This window comes from Rattus norvegicus, chromosome 2 (assembly GCF_036323735.1).
Source record: "Rattus norvegicus strain BN/NHsdMcwi chromosome 2, GRCr8, whole genome shotgun sequence".
Classification (NCBI taxonomy): domain Eukaryota; kingdom Metazoa; phylum Chordata; class Mammalia; order Rodentia; family Muridae; genus Rattus; species Rattus norvegicus.
Genome location: NC_086020.1, coordinates 9,364,865 through 9,383,137, shown reverse-complemented (window position 1 = coordinate 9,383,137; position 18,273 = coordinate 9,364,865). Strand labels below are relative to the sequence as shown.

At 37.4% G+C, this 18,273-nt stretch overlaps 1 protein-coding gene across 21 annotated transcripts in view; it reads right to left on the bottom strand.

Annotated features, from left to right (window-relative positions):
- Positions 1-18,273, bottom strand: part of Arb2a (ARB2 cotranscriptional regulator A) — a 464,298-nt gene that overhangs the window by 370,854 nt on the left and 75,171 nt on the right. For 14 of the 21 annotated variants that reach the window (XM_063281474.1, XM_063281481.1, XM_039101899.2 and 11 more), the window contains one exon: positions 4,470-4,535. The exons of the other annotated variants lie outside the window; for them this stretch is intronic. In XM_063281474.1, coding sequence (XP_063137544.1) covers positions 4,470-4,535 — 66 coding nt within the window. The remainder of the gene's footprint in view (positions 1-4,469; positions 4,536-18,273) is intronic. 21 annotated transcript variants of the gene reach the window in all.

Sequence of the window (18,273 nt, the reverse complement as noted above, 5' to 3'; positions counted from 1 at the left end):
AAATCAACAAGATAGATGAACCCTTAGAAAGACTAAGCAGAGGGCACAGAGAGTATATCCAAATTAAGAAAAATGATAAATAAAAAGGGAGACATAACAACAGAATCTGAGGAAATTCAAAAAATCATCAGAACCTACTGTAACAGTCTATATTCAACAAAACTGGAAAATCTGCAGGAAATGGACACTTTTCTAGACAAATACCATGTACCAAAGTTAAATCAGGAACAGATAAACCATCTAAACAACCCCATAACTCCTAAAGAAATAGAAGCAGTCATTAAAGGTTTCCCAACCAAAAATAGCCCAGGGCTTAGTGCAAAATTCTATCAGACCTTCATAGAAGGTCTCATTCCAATACTGTCCAAAATATTCCATAAAATAGAAACAGAAGGAGCACTATCCAATTCTTTCTATGAAGCCACAATTACGCTTATACCTAAACCACACAAAGTCCCAACAAAGAAAGAGAACTTCAGACCAATTTTCCTTATGAATATTGACGCAAAAATACTCAATAAAATTCTCGCAAACTGAATTCAAGAACACAAAGAAATGATCATCCATCGTGATAAATTAGGCTTCATCCCAGATATGCATCCCAGATTTCTGTTCAAAGTACAGAAATTCATCCCTGTGTATGTAATCAACTATGTAAACAAACTAACAACAACAAAAAACCCACAGGATCATTTCATTAGATGCTGAGAAAGCATTTGACAAAATTCAACACCCCTTCATGATGAAAGTCCTGGAAAGATCAGGAATTCAAGACCCATACCTAAACATAGTAAAAGCCATATACAGCAAACCAATAACTAATATCAAACTAAATAGAGAGAAACTTGAAGCAATACCACTAAAATCAGGGACAAGACAAGGCTGCCCACTCTCTCCTGACTTATTCAATATAATAATTGAAGTCCTAGGCAGAGCAATAAGATAACAAAAGGAGGCAAAAGGGATACAAACTGGAGAGGAAGAAGTCAAAATAGCACTATTATCAGATGATATGACAGTATACTTAAGTGACCCCAAAAGTTCCACCAGAGAACTCAGCCTGATAAACAACTTCAGCAGAGTGGCTGGGTATAAAATTAACTCAAACAAATCAGTAGCCTTCCTCTACTCAAAGGATAACCAGGCTGAGAAATAAATTATGGAAATGACACCCTTCAAAATAGTGCCAAATAATATAAAAAAATACTTCGTTGTGACTTTAACCAAGCAAGTGAAAGCTCTGTATGACAAGAACTTCAGGCCTCTGAAGAAAGAAATCGAAGGAGATCTCGAAGATGGAAAGATCTCCCATGCTCATGGATTAGCAGGATTAATATAGTAAAAATAGCCACCTTGCCAAAAAAAAGCAATATACAGATTCAGTGCAATCCCCATCAAAATTCCAACTCAATTCTTCATAGAGTTAGTAAGAGTAATTTGCAAAGTTATTTAGGATAACAAAAAATCAGGAGAGTGAACGGAAGCTCAAGAAGAAGGATGACCAAAGTGCAGATACTTAACTCTTTCTTAATAGTGGAAACAAAAATATTAATAGGAGGGGTTATAGAGGCATAGTTTGGAGCAGAGCCTGAAGGAGCAGGCTTTCAGAGCCTGCCCCACATGTGCCCCATATATATACAGTCACCAAGACTAAATAAGATTGATGAAGCTAAGAAGGACATGCTGACAGGAACCTGATATAAATGTCTCCTGAGAGACACAGCCAGAGCATGTCAAATACAGAAGCAAATGTTAGCAGCAAACCACTGAACCGGGAATGGGATCCCCATTGGAGGATTTAGAGAAATGACTGAAAGAGCAGAAGGGGCTTGCAATCCCATAAGAATAACAATGCCAACCAACCAGAGCTCCCATGGATTAAACCACTACCCAAAGATTACACATGGACAGACCAATGACTCGAGCTGCATTTGTAGCAGAGGATGGCCTTGTTGGGCACCAATGGGAAGAGAAGCCATTGGTCCTACCAAGGATTGACCCCCCCAGTGTAGGGGAATGTTAGGAGAGGAGTGCAAGAAGAGGGGCTGGATGGGGAGGGGAACCCCCTCATAGAAGAAGGGGAGGGCAAAGTGATAGGGGCTTATGTCTGGGAAACCAAGAAAGGGAGTAACATTTGAAATGTAAATAAAAAAATATCCAATCAATTTTAATGATCATCTCCAGTCAAAAGAAAGAAAGAAAGGAAGGAAGGGAGAGAGAGAGAGAGAGAAGAAGAAGAAGAAGAAGAAGAAGAAGAAGAAGAAGAAGAAGAAGAAGAAGAAGAAGAAGAAGAAGAAGAAGAAGAAGAAGAAGAAGAAGAAGAAGAAGAAGGAAGGGAGGGAGGGAGGAAGAAGAAAGGTAACAGAAGGAAAGCGTATAGGCCTGCATGGAGTACCTGCTGAGAAAAGCGGCTAACATGGACTAGAGACAGTCACAAAGCTGAAAAGATTTAGAGATCTGAAGAGCACTTTGAGTCCACACATGGAGATGTAGTTTTAATTTGCTTAGCTGGTTTTTGGTCTTCTTTTGGTCCAGTATTTTGTCAGTATTAAATTTTGTAGTAGTATATCCCGTGATGGCAGTATGTGATCTACTTTTTTAATTTTGATTTTATAAGGGATTGCAATTAAGTGACAAGATGAAACTCTGAAGAGACTTTGAATTTTGAATTTTTAATACTGTTGAGTCTGCTACAGAGTATGGGAGTGAACTTTTGGAGTTTGACTAAATGTATCCTGCATTATGCTACTGTTAGGTATGGCCCCCACAGACTCATATGTTTGAACAAGTCTATGGGGGCAGGGAGTGGAATGTGGTGCTGTGTATAAAGTTGCACTATTAGGAAATGTAGCCTTCTTGGAGGAAGTGTGTCCATTTTGAGTTTTAAGATTATTATTCTTCTAGCTTCCTAGAAATCAGTCTTCTGTCTGCACTCAGAGTAAGATACAGAACTCTGAGCCTTTTCTCCAGCACCATTCCTTCCTACACACTGCTATGCTTCCCATCAAAAAAGAAAAAGAAAAAAAAAACCAAACCAAACCAAAACAAACAAACAAACAAAAAAAGCCAAAATTTAGAGTTCCAAGCATTCCTGCAAGAAGTTATGTTTCAAACTAGAGCAAGGAATGCCCTATCTATGGCATACAATAATGTTTTCTTTACTATTATATCACAAGTAGGAGATGACTTCAATAAGCATGCATTAACTTGAATTAATCAATGAATGAGTAATATTAGTTTCTGTAACTAGAGGTTACACAAAATATTAAATGAAAAATAGTTTTTACTGTAGCTATGCAATCAAAGTGAGAATGTAAAGAAGCAAGGTATCTTCAAACTTCTCAATAACATGACCGAAGATATTTAAAATACTCTGCAAAAGTTCAGAGAAATTATCTATATGTAAAGTTTTATGTATTAAATCAATTCCATTGTCATATGAACTCATGTCATTATCAGGAGCAGCAAAAATCATGTAATCAAGTCCAACCATCATTTTATACAGAAGATTACTATTTACTCATTTTATAAACTCAGTGTTTTGTAATATAAATAAAGTACATATATCATGCAATAACAAGGGAAAAGGAGGACATAAATTTAAAAGAGAGAAGTGACTGTGTGGTGGAGAATATTTGGAGGAAGAAAAGGGAAGGAAAGGGAGTAATGTTGTAATTAGATTATAAGTTTAAAAGAAAGATAGATATTTTTGTTTAGAATTTGAGTCTAAAAACACATCCCAAACTTTTACATTCCAAAATTCCAAAAATATACAAAATTTCCAAACATTCCTTTGATAAAAAGGGAACAATATTTAAAAAAACAAAAATCAGGAATGATTTTAGAAATGTGTTGAGGATACAAAAAAGCATTTTGTGTAGCAATAAGGGGCTACAGAGATAGTTTAGTTTGCTACTGTTACAGAGGACCCAGGTTCAATTCCCAGCATCAACTCATGATCATACTCCAAGGTAACCCTAGTTCCAGGGGATCTGATGCCCTCTTCTGGCCCATGTGAACCACACACATGCACACACACACACATATAGACAAGACACTCATTAAAATATAAAATTAAAAAATTTTAAAAAGGAAACCTGTTTTGAAGAATCAAACGATAGTTAATGAATATGTACTATAATGGGAAGTATACTGATCTATAGGAAACAACTAAAAACGATTGGTAAAATGAGAAAAGGTAAAAGAGAGTCCTTTCTGTCATCATCTTCATAGACCTGACATCCGCCTTGCTCATCTTTTACATTAGGAGTGTTACAGTTCTGTAATAACTATTACAGAAGAGTAAGGACACTTATAGGCACTGACTGATTAGTATCAACAGACTAGCACTTTTATTTTTAACCTTAGCATAGTTAATCCATAATAAAATTTTTCTCCTGGATTTAAAACCATTTTATATGGAACAAGAAATTTTATTTGGAATAAACATTTTTGAAAATTGAACTTACTGGAATAGAGATTTTTTTCAAGTTACAGTCACTTTCCAGGAGCTCATAAACATATCTTGTGATGATCTAAGGAGGAAAGAAATAAAATATTAAGATCCAGTATCATCCACTCTCTTTTTTTTTTTTCTTTTTTTCGGAGCTGGGGACCGAACCCAGGGCCTTGCGCTTGCTAGGCAAGCGCTCTACCACTGAGCTACACACAGACCATGTAGGCAATGCTCTAACTTCTGCTGTTGTATGGATGGATACATGAGTTTTACAAATTCATGAAAGATGCATATGACTTTCTCTTTTGGGACTAAATGAAGTTTTCCAGTTTTCTAGAAACTGCTTCATTTATAATGTCTCCATAGATGTTACATATAATGTAGCTGGCTCAGGGAATTATAATCTAGCACCCATGTGAACAAAAAAGAGTAGTATGTAAGAAGTATTCTGAGCAGAAAAGGAAAACTAACCAGGCCAGGGTAAGTGCCATTAATCCTGTGTTTATGAGTCAGGAAATATGATCTCCTCAAAGATGTCCACCCCTAGTCCCGAACTTTAGTATGTGTGAGGTCACATGGTAACAGTCTGGCACATATGACTGTTGTTAAGGACTTTGAGAAAAATACTAACTAGGATTATTGAGGTTGTTTAATACAAATCATCTATGTTCTTGAAAGTGGATAGATACAGAAGTATAATATGTTACAGAGATGTCAGGTAGGGAGGCCTCAACTAGCTTTGCTGGGTTTAAAAGTTAAGAAAAAACAGGCCAAGAGTCATGTCCTCTGGGGACGTATAGTTTAGAGCCAATAGAAACATGAGAGTTCAATGCTATCCATGTGTTAAATTCTACCAACAACACAAAATAAAAGACATTTATCCTCTCTTCTATCCTAAAATAGTTTATCCGGAGCTTCATCTTACTCTAGTAGGTCTCCTACTAATCTACTGACTTATAAGAAAATAAATTTATCATTCTATACAGGAAACTTGGTAACTTGCTACACAGCAATATGAAACATATTTATATGGTAGGCAATAGGCAAAGATAGAAGGCCTGGAATAGGAGCAAATGTTTAATAGGCAGTTTGAATGATCATTGTAAAAGCATTTCTCCTCCCAAACACGTCTGGAGTTACCTGTTGGCAAAATATCTCATACACTAATTTCAATAGGAACATATGTCAGTCTTTGTAAAACAAAATGAGGTGTTCTGTGAAATAAAAAAAAAGGAACAAAGGAAGGAAGGAAAAAAGAAAAATTTTAAAATGTTGATTGTTTTGGTGCCATTCAGTAATCTAAAATAGATTCTTTAGCCTTCTTTACGTAATGAGGCTCTAATTCTTGTATGTACATGCATTTATTTTATTTTAGAAATAGTTTTATAGATGTGTATAAAATGACTGTAACATTTATTTCAAAAGTCATAACATATTAAACTATCTAATTTTTCCACTAATAAATATAATGGGATAGCTAACACCATGGTCTCTACAATTTCACTAGAAAACAATAACAAAATATACTCTAGGTGGGGAAGAGAGCAGACTAGCCAGGAGTGTAGACATCCCAAAGCCGCTGGACAGACTGCCACCTCTGCACACCTCAGAACACATCCCTGGATCAAGGGGAAACTGCACAGTGCCTCTGGACAAAGGGATATAGGAACAGACAGCTGCCAGTATCCACAGCTCTGGTCTGCGCCAAGGAATGAACTGATCCCACCAAACAGCTCCCTGCACCCAAATCTCATTAGGGAGAGAGCTGGAACCTCAGAAGTGAGAAGTCAGAGGAGAATACCTTCTACCCACAGTCCAGACACAAGAGGGAATTGCATAGTGCCAACTGTGCCCGCAGGGTGCAAGGACTTACACAAGCAATCAGGGGCAGGACCCTGATTCCTGCCTGCGCCTAGAGCTGGAGACAGCCTCCAACAGTGCCTCCACAGCTGAGAGCAGAGCACCTGTACTCAGAAAAGGCTAAAAGAAAACAGGAAAACAGTTCTACAGGAGTGCTCACACAGAGGCCTATACAGGGCCAAGTCACTCCCAGAAAAAGCAAGACAAGCAAACACCAGAGACAACCCGATGGCTAGAGGCAAGCACAGGAACCTAATAAACAGTATACCAAGAATATTTGGCATCATCAGAGCCCAGATCTCCAACCAAAGAAAATACTGGATATCCAAACACATCAGAAAAGCAAGATTTAGATTTGAAATCACATTTTTTGGATAATAATGGAGGACTTTAAGAAAGACATAAAAGAACTCCCTTAGAGAAATGCAGGAAAGCACAAGTAAGCAAGAAGGGGAGGAAACACAAAAATCACTGAAAGAATTACAGGAAAACACAACCAAACAGGTGAAGGAATTGAAAATGGAAATAGAAACAATAAAGAAAGCACAAAGGGAGACTACACTGGATATAAAAAACCAAAGGGAAAGACAAGGAGCCATAGACACGAACAGAATACAAGAGATAGAAGAGAGAATCTCAGGGGCAGAATATACCATAGAAAACATCGACACAACTGTCAAAGATAATGTAAAATGCAAAAAGCTCCTGGCCCAAAACATACAGGAAATCCAAGACACAATGAGAAGAACAAACCTAAGGATAATAGGTATAGAAGAGAGTGAAGACTCCCAATTAAAGGGCCAGTAAATATATACAACAAAATTATAGAAGAAAACTTCCCTAACTTAAAGAAAGAGATGCCCATAAACATACAAGAAGAATACAGAACTCCAAATAAATTGGACCAAAAGAGAAATTCCTCCCGTCACATAATAGTTAAAAGAGCAAATGCACAAAACAAAGAAAGATGCTTTAAATGCAACCTAAAATGAATTAATAAAAAACTGCACTTTCCCTGGAAAAAAAAAGTGTAAAAACAAACAAAACAAAAAAATATACTCTATATAATAAAAAACCATGTAAATCAGATTTAAAAGCATATATGAAGCAACAAAACACTGGCTTATCATTTCAAGAGAAAAATGACTTATTGTAAGTGAGAATAGCTAAAATGGTTTGATATTCATGAAATCTTTAATATATGTTTATACATAAAGGAATAACAAAATCCATTAAACACCCATGAATTCATGACTATGCAAAATATTTAAGAAACATAATCTGAGAAAAATGTTAAACTTTTGATAATTTAAACATAAGTTATAAAATCAGAGATAAATTTTTATTTTCATATTTTAGTTCTAAATTTGCTTATATTTGGTCTATTGGACAAGTATCTGCTCTGGACCTTATATATTTTCAAACTATGTAACAAAATCATCCACTAAGAGTTAGAGACATATTACATGTGATGGCTAATCGTAGTTGTCACCTTGACTCCGTGTTGAATCAACTAAACTGAAGCTGCTGGAAACCCTGTGAGAAATTTAATTCATCAGACAAAGCAGGAAGATTCATCTTAAACCTGGTCCATGTTCTCTGGCACCCCACATAAAAGGATATGGAAGAAGGGAACCGCTTACCCTCACTGTTGCTACCAAGTCTCTCTATCCAGTTTCCGTGGTTAATAATAAATGCCCCTTATTCAAGATTCCAACAGACTAAAGTCTATCAGCTCTGCAGGACTCCTCTATGCCTCCAGCACCTCAGTACGAATGCTGCGACATCCAGCACTGTGAACTAAACACCTCCCAGATATTCTATTGTTTAATCACTGTTGGACTTCCTACCTAGACCATATCCTATAAGGCATATAAATCTCCCTTTAAGACACACATTTATTCTATCCGTTCTAGAAAACCCTAATGCACTACCTAACATGCCCACTTTGTTCTGCTCACTACTTTCTGACTACAAAAAAAAAAAAGCCATCTATGTCTCACGCAGTTCTTTCTGTTGAGAATATTGCTGTCTACACTAGTGATCCTCTGAAAAATAGACCAAATGGTGACTGTTTAAGGACACAGTCTCCCAGAACTTTGTCCTCTGGAGAGCATCCTTGTTTAACATACTAGTTTGATATGATCCCAACATGTTACACTAATCAATTTCAGGACACTCTGATTTTGGGGGCCTTCAGCCCTCTTTGCACATCAAGGATGTCCTACGATGGGAAGGGTTTTCCTTCGTGTCCATTCTTTCAACATTTTGGGTGGAGAAAAACATTTCCAGTTTGAAATTATCTTTTCTAAACTGGAAATTATCATTTCCAGTTTGAAATTATCTTTAGAGCAGAGACTAAAGGAGCGGCCACTTACCATTACTATGAGGAAAGCTGTGAGATGTATTAATCTATGGGTATAATGGTGAGTGATTAGGAGCTGGTTGAATAATAATGATATTTTAGAAGAATAGCAATGTAGATTCTTTCTTAGGGCCTATTACCTGTCTAGCCACAGGTTCTTGGCTTGATACTTAGGCTAAGTAAGGATTTCATTTCATTTATTTCATTGTATTTAATTTTAAGAGCCCTTAAATCAGATCAGAATGTGGTTGTTTACTCCCATAATGTTTGTTCCAGTATTGCAGCAGTAATCACAATATGAGACCAGTTACTCTAGCTTGCAAAGTTGACAGGTGTGTAAGATTGGTAATTACTTTTCTCATCTTGGAGAATGCAAAGCACCTTCTAACACTATGTAAAATTAGCAGTAGAGATGAAGATTCTAGGCTAGTATTTCTCTGATCTCTCCATGTTTTATGATTTAAGTATGTTGTATCTTCAGCAATAATATCTTACTATCAAGTTTCAGGGTGTAGCCAATACCCTTAGCAAGAGCCTGTAATGTTTGAAGGTGTGGTGTACTGTGCAGTTCTGAAAAAGTTAACTCATTCTAAGCAAAATTTTTATATTTGATAGTCTGTGGTAGGCCGATTGTCATTTTCTTAGGGTTAATATTGCTTTGATGAAATACCATGACCAAAAGCAACTCATGGAGGAAACGGTTTATTTGGCTTACATATCCAGTCCAGTGAGAAAAGCCAGGCAGGAACTAAAACTGGCTAGGAACCTGGAGGCAGGAGTTGGTGAAGAGGCCATAGAGGAGTTCTGCTTACTGCCTTGCTCTTTATGGCTTGCTCAGCCACCTTTTTTTTATTATTATTAATAGAACTCATGCCTATTAGCTCAGGGGTTCTCCACCTACAACAGGATGGGCTTTCCCTGATCTCTCATTAATTAATAAATGCCACTTAGGCTTGCCTGCCTAGCTCAAGTTTTTTGAGGCATTTTACCAATTGGAGGTTTCCTTTTTTCAAGAGATTCTAGATTTTGTCCAGTTGACAGAAAGCTATCAAGCACAGTTAATCAATTATAGGACAACCCCATTTTTTGTCTTTCTATGCATGTGTATATATCTTTGTTCATACCAACACAGCCTTGTTGTAGTTAGGGCTTCTAGTTTGATAAAACACATTGGCTATACACAACTAGGGAAAGACAGGGACTTATTTTATTTTACATCACTGTGGAAAGTCAGGACAGGAATCTCATGGCAGAAACATGAAGATAGGAACTGATACAGAGGATACGGAATGGAGGAGGGGTGCTTATTGTCTTGCTCTATGTGACATGTTCAGCTTGCTTTCTGATAGCATACGGAACCACCTGCCAGGGGTGGCCCTACCCAAAGGGATATGGACTCTCTCTCATTAGTCATCTATCAAGAAAATACACCAAAGGCTTGCCCACAATCTAATGTCCTGTGTATATTTCTCAATTAAGGTTCCTATTCCTGAATGTTGCTAGCTTGTCAAGTTGACACAAAACTACTCAGCAAAGCAACTTACTAATTTTTCTGTTCTCAGTGGATATTTCAAGCAAATCACACACATCTGAAGATTCAAAGCCAAGATTCAAAAATGAGAGATAATGTACAATGCTTTTCTTTTTATGTCTAAGTTCCCTTAGTCGGAAAAATTCTTAAAGGAAGACTAAAGAGGAAAAGGCATTGTATATTACTTAATTATATACTTACTAACTTATTTACTTGTGTGTAAATACACACACACACACACACACACACACACACACACACACACACACACACACACTATACATGTGTCAGATGGTGCTAGCTCTTGGGCACTACAGGCCAGAGCTCAGTGTCTGGTGTTTTCCTCTAATTATTTCCTACATTATTTTTTGTGATGGGTTCCCTTACTAAACTGGCTATATTAGTGATCTTGGCTAGGCTGTGTGTGAGCTTCTAGGAACCTTATGTTTCCATCTGTCTGGTGCTGGGGTTTTAGGTGCATGCTGTTACACTTGAGCTTTTTTGTGGTTCTGCAGATCCTACAGGTCTCATGCTTGCCTGGAATACTTTACCTACTAGGCATCTCTCCAATCTCACACCTTACATTCTAGAAGAGAAATAACATAAACTAGAACATACTGCAGCACGAACTTTAAAGTTCTGGAAGAAAAAAATTACCCTACAATTTTAAAATATTATTTGAAAGAAAGGAAAAATAATTCATTGGATATTTAAACATCTAAATAACAGGATTCTCTTGCTATTGATGATGGTGGCTATTTTTAATCAAATAAAACCCATACTTCTTATATTAGTATTAGTATTAATAAATATGGTGTATTGCTAGTCCTGATGAATGGGTTGAGTTTTCAGCAAGGCATAAAAATCCTAAACATTCACTTCCTTAAAATCACAAGTCAGATACAATACAAACCTGACTGGATTTGTAGTACAAATAAATCCAGGTAAAGAGAAGATTTTTACACTCTTCAATAGTGCATCAACTGACTACTAAATTTTTTTGAAGATATAGAAATTTAAACAGTAGGCATATAAAACTAATGCCATAAGAATACATGACTGGAAGGGGAGGGGGAGGGGGTGTTTGCCCGGAAACCAGGAAAGGGAATAACACTCGAAATATATATAAGAAATACTTAAGTTAATAAAAAAAAAAAAGAATACATGACTGTGGGAGCTAGGGAAATGGTTCAGTTGAATAAAGTGCTGGTTTCACAAATATGAGTTCTGAACTCTAGTACCTACATAAATGCCGGGTGGCATTTATTATTATTATTATTATTATTATTATTATTATTATTATATTATTATTATTATTCTCTTGGAAGACATAAACAGGGGCTTTGTAGAGCAAGCTGGCTAGTCAGAGGAGCCATAAGGTCAAGTAAGAGACTACACACACACACACACACACACACACACACACACACACACACACTACTCAAGCAAATGTGAATATATATACAGACTGCACATATAAAAATTAATAATAGAAGATAACTTAATAATAGATATTGAAGAAAAAGCATCAAACTAAAAATGGATGATGTTTTTTGCAAAATAAGTCAGTTGGCAGAGTTATCTGGGATGGGGTTAGATATAGAAGAAAGGGAGTATTTTGTAGACATTAAGGCAATAGCAAAGAGGTATTATATATAACTTTATGCCAATAAACTCAACAACTTAGATAAACTGGGCATTCCTTGACAAACACAAGCCATAAAATCTAACTAAACAGGAAATACCCAAATAGATAGCCCCATGTCTGCCAAAAACCCTTACATATTTCTTCTAATGGAAGACACAAGGTTCAGGTGGTTTTGTGTTGAATGCTATGAAATATTTGCAAAGGTCACGTAGCAGGAAATATAATAATTTTTAGGAGATTTCTCTCGCCCTTTAAAATTGATTTTAATATGAGAAATTCATTAATTCTTGAAAAGCTATGTATAGACAAGAAAGCAAATAAACTCAAATATTTGTCTCAAAATTTTTCCATTTTGAGACAGCTGTTTGAACTTTATTGAGACATTTTGGCATCATTCTATCTAGACTAAGGGAATGCTTTTTACTAATGTTTACTAATCAAGACTATTGATTATATAATTACTGACTACAAAACATAACATTAACTGGATTATATAATTCAATTAAAATAACTAAATAATTTTATTCAGAAAACTTAGTGGAAAATAATATTAAATTCAGAGTATGGTTTTTTAGCATAAATTAAGTGTACAAAATAGGTTGATTTCACCATGCTTGTTTTGCATATCATGTCCTTTGAGCATATTAACCCTTCTTTACTTCCGTTCATATTCATTCTTCCAACCCTGGCCTCTGTTTATTCTCAAATGTTCAACTCATCTGTACATGATCAGTTCTTAATGTTCTTCTCTGTAGACTTCTGTTCTTATACCAAGGAATTTTAGGCATCAAGTTCTTAGAAAGTCATATTGGTTATAGTTGTAGTTACTACTGAATGGTCTCATTTTTCTCTAAAGAAGGCAAGTAAGAGCTGTGTTTTCTACAATGAGTGTTTGGGAACTATATGTGTAAGCACTAGACTGTTGCATGCAAACTCTTGGCTCTGAGTAGTATGCTTTATCACCACTCTAAGTCTGAGGACTGAGTAGGCGAGTCTGCACAAGTGCTTTCACCATGCAGTGAGATGGAGGCTTTATAAAGACAAATAGAATTCTTAGAGATGTAACCCTAATATTCCAGAAGTCAAGTAGTTTATTCTCAAAATACATTTCCTTGCTGCTTATAAATTTATTATATTTTATTTAACTGACACATGGAACATAAATGATGGTATTAATCATGGGGTATTATGTGAATAAATTCATAGTATGATTTTTTCAGCATAAATTAGGTGTATAAAATAGGTTGATTACACCATGTTTGTTTTGCATATAAGTCCTTTGAGCATATTAAAGGACATGTAAAAGGTTCAAAACACAGTGTGATGGTTTGCATATGCTTGGCCAAGGGAGTTGCACTATTAGAAGGTGTGGCCTTGTTGGAGGAAGTGTGTCACTGTGGGGGTGGGCTTGGAGACCCTCCTAGCTGCCTGAGGATGCTCAGTCTATTCCTGGCATCTTTCAGATAAAGATGTAGAACTCTCAGTTACTCCAGCACCACGCCTGCCTGGATGCTGCCATGCTCCCACCTTGATAATAATGGACTGGACCTCTGAACTTGTAAGCCAGACAGACCCAATTAAATGTTGTACATTAAAGAACTTACATTTGTCATGGTGTCTATTCACCCTAGTTCTTACCCTAACTAAGACACATGGTTACACATCATGTCAATCACTAATCCTTTTTATCATGGTAAAAATCACAACCCTCTAAAAGAAGTTTACTTTTTGAACTTGAGTAAAAACGTACATATTACTAAAATGTTATCAAAAGTGCCAAGAAGTGACTGCATATTTAGTTTTATTCTTAATAGTAGCAGCACAAAGAGCACATTTTGAGCTAAATTGGTTAATTGCAGTTGGAACCACTGCTACCTTTATACATAGATCATCTACCAGAAGATAATTAAAAATTGAATTAAGATAATCTTAAGAATCGCTATGCTCCAAATATATTCTCAGCTGAGGAATATCGAATGGCCAAAAAGCACCTAAAGAAATCTTCATGGGGTTGGGGATTTAGCTCAGTGGTAGAGCGCTTGCCTAGGAAGCGCAAGGCCCTGGGTTCGGTCCCCAGCTCCGAAAAAAAGAACCAAAAAAAAAAAAAAAGAAAAAAGAAATGTTCAACATCTTTAGTCATAAGGGAAATGCAAATCAAAACAACCCTGAGATTCCACCTCACACCAGTCAGAATGACTAAGATAAAAAACTCAGGTGACAACAGATGCTGTCGAGGATGTGGAGAAAGAGGAACACTCCTCCATTGTTGGTGGGATTGCAGACTGGTACAAAAATTCTGGAAATCAGCCTGGAGGTTCCTCAGAAAATTGGACATTCCACTACCTGAGGACCCAGCTATACCTCTCTTGGGCATATACCCAAAAGATGCTCCAACATACAACAAAGACACATGCTCCACTATGTTCATAGCAGCCTTATTTATAATAGCCAGAAGCTAGAAAGAACACAGATGCCCTTCAACAGAGGAATGGATACAGAAAATGTGGTACATCTACACAATGGAGTACTACTCAGCTATCAAAAACATAGACTTCATGAAATTCATAGGCAAATGGAATGAACTAGAAAATATCATCCTGAGTGAGGTAACTCAATCACAGAAAAAGACACTTGGTATGCACTCACTGATAAGTGGATCTTAGCCAAAAAGCTTGAATTACCCAAGATACAATCCACAGACCACAGGAAGCTCAAGAAGGATGATCAAAATGCAGATGCTCCCACTCCTTCTAAAAAGGGGAAAAAAATATCCATAGGAGGAGATATGGAAGCAAAGTTTAGAGCAGTGACTCAAGGGACGGCCATTCGGAGCCTGACCAACATGTGGCCCATATATATATACGCCACCAAAACTAGATAAGATTGAGGAAGCTAAAAAATGCATGCTGAAAGGGACCGGAAATAGATCTCTCCTGAGAGGCATAGCCAGAGCATGTCCAATACAGAGGTCAATGCTAGCAGCAAACCACTGAACTGAGAACAGGACTCCCTTGGTGAGAATTAGAGAAAGAACTGAAAGAGTTGAAGGAGCTTGCAACCCCATATGAACAACAATGCCAAACAACCAGAGCTTCCAGGGACTAAACCACTACCCAAAGACTATACATGGACTGAACCAGGGCTCCAACTGCATACGTAGCAGAGAATAGCCTTGTTGGTGTGCCAGTGGAAGGGAAAGCCCTTGGTCCCGCCAAGGTTGCACCCCCAGTGGAGGACAACAATATGGGGGGGGGGCAGTAAGGAGGATGTATGGGAGGAATACCCATATGGGGGAGGGGATGGAAGTTATGGACAGGAAACTGAGAAAGGGAATAACATTTGAAATGTAAGTAAAGAAATATATCCAATAAAAAATTTAAAAAAAGAAAAACATACCTATATATGTAGAACATAATCATATGAATTACTTATAACTGTTACATAAAAGTAAAATTTGTCATTATTATTATTATTGGAGATTAGAGATTTATTAAAGATACTATATATGAGTAATATGATATATTTTTCATGTACAGAAATTTCAAATTTTAATATTGTAAGAGTTTTAGAGCACAGTACACCACAGACTTTGGCAAGTCAATGATTTGCCTTTTAGTAAAAAAATTCAGTTATTCTCAAGGCATGTTTGTTCAAAGCAATATAAGTGACATTCAGAAACTTAGTAATAGTGCATATTCCCAGGTCTGCTCTAGTATATTAGAAGCCATGATTGGTACTACCTTCAAGTAAATAAAAATGATTAAAAACTATGAAAAGACGGGGTTGGGGATTTAGCTCAGTGGTAGAGCGCTTGCCTAGCAAGCACAAGGCCCTGGGTTGGGTCCTCAGCTCAGAAAAAAAAAATATATGAAAGACACAAAACTGTGTCGTTAGGTAAATTGTGAGCCTGTGTGGAAGTTTTATGGCCAGACAATGGTTGCATAAGCCTTTAATCCCAACACTTGGGAAGCAGAGACAGGCAGATCTGTGAATTTTTGGCCAGCTTGGTCAACAGAGAAAGTTCCAGGATAGGCAGGGCTACACAGAGAAAGCCTGTTTTTAAAAACAAAAACAAAGAAACAAACAAATAGATCCCCTTTATTTTCAGTTATTTCTTATGTAATATTTAACTGCATCTTTCACTCATTTCTGACTTCTAAACTTAATTTTAAAAATGTCCCACACACCTATGGGCACTTGATTTTTGACAAAGGAGCCAAAACCATCCAATGGAAAAAAGATAGCATTTTCAGCAAATGGTGCTGGTTCAACTGGAGGGCAACATGTAGAAGAATGCAGATCGATTCATGCTTATCACCCTGTACAAAGCTTAAGTCCAAGTGGATCAAGGACCTCCACATCAAACCAGATACACTCAAACTAATAGAAGAAAAACTAGGGAAGCATCTGGAACACATAGGCCCTGGAAAAAATTTCCTGAACAAAACACCAATGGCTTATGCTCTAAGATCAAGAATCGACAAATGGGATCTCATAAAACTGCAAAGCTTCTGTAAGGCAAAGGACACTGTGGTTAGGACAAAACGGCAACCAACAGATTGGGAAAAGATCTTTACCAATCCTACAACAGATAGAGGCCTTATATCCAAAATATACAAAGAACTCAAGAAGTTAGACCGCAGGGAAACAAATAACCCTATTAAAAAATGGGGTTCAGAGCTAAACAAAGAATTCACAGCTGAGGAATGCCGAATGGCTGAGAAACACCTAAAGAAATGTTCAACATCTTTAGTCATAAGGGAAATGCAAATCAAAACAACCCTGAGATCTCACCTCACACCAGTGAGAATGGCTAAGATCAAAAACTCAGGTGACAGCAGATGCTGGCAAGGATGTGGAGAAAGAGGAACACTCCTCCATTCTTGGTGGGATTGCAGACTGGTAAAACCATTCTGGAAATCAGTCTGGAGGTTCCTCAGAAAATTGGACATTGAACTGCCTGAGGATCCAGCTATACCTCTCTTGGGCATATACCCAAAAGATGCCTCAACATATAAAAGAGACACGTGCTCCACTATGTTCATCGCAGCCTTATTTATAATAGCCAGAAAATGGAAAGAACCCAGATGCACTTCAACAGAGGAATGGATACAGAAAATGTGGCACATCTACACAATGGAATATTACTCAGCTATCAAAAACAACGAGTTTATGAAATTCGTAGGCAAATGGTTGGAACTGGAAAATATCATCCTGAGTGAGCTAACCCAATCACAGAAAGACATACATGGTATGCACTCATTGATAAGTGGCTATTAGCCCAAATGCTTGAATTACCCTAGATCCCTAGAACAAACGAAACTCAAGACGGATGATCAAAATGTGAATGCTTCACTCCTTCTTTAAATGAGGAAAAAGAATACCCTTGGCAGGGAAGGGAGAGGCAAAGATTAAAACAGAGACTGAAGGAACACCCATTCAGAGCCTGCCCCACAGGTGGCCCATACATATACAGCCACCCAATTGGACAAGATGGATGAAGCAAAGAAGTGCAGACCAACAGGAGCCGGATGTAGATCGCTCCTGAGAGACACAGCCAGAATACAGCAAATACAGAGGCGAATGCCAGCAGCAAACCACTGAACTGAGAATAGGTCCCCCGTTGAAGGAATCAGAGAAAGAACTGGAAGAGCTTGAAGGGGCTCGTGACCCCAAAAGTACAACAATGTCAAGCAACCAGAGCTTCCAGGGACTAAGCCACTACCTAAATACTATACATGGACTGACCCTGGACTCTGACCCCATAGGTAGCAATGAATATCCTAGTAAGAGCACCAGTGGAAGGGGAAGCCCTGGGTCCTGCTAAGACTGAACCCCCAGTGAACTAGACTATGGGGGGAGGGCGGCAATGGGGGGAGGGTTGGGAGGGGGGCACCCATAAGGAAGGGGAGGGGGGAGGGGATGTTTGCCCGGAAACCGGGAAAGGGAATAACACTTGAAATGTATATAAGAAATACTCAAGTTAATAAAAAATAAAAAATAAAAAAAAATGTGTGTTAGTTTTACACTTACATGTGTACATATGTGGAAAACATATATGTGGTACTCACAGAAGTCAGAAGTGGACATTAAATTCCCTGCAGCTGGTGTTAGAAGCAGTTAAGAGTTGCCAGGGTCCCCCATGGGACCAAACCCCATGTCCTTTGCAAGAGCAGCAAGGGCTTCTAACTATAGAGCATCTCTGTAGCCCTAAAGGTAGCTCTTGAATCAACAGTTACAACCGCCTCAGAGAATCAAAGGCTGTAGAGCAACGTGTCTTTCTTTCTTGATTTAGTCACAGACTTGGACTATGAGAAACACAGATGGAATGTTTAGGGTAATGTGAAAGTGGGCTAATATTTAGCTTATTTGTACATTTTACTTATAAAAAAGTTTTCTGGTTTCTTTTAGTT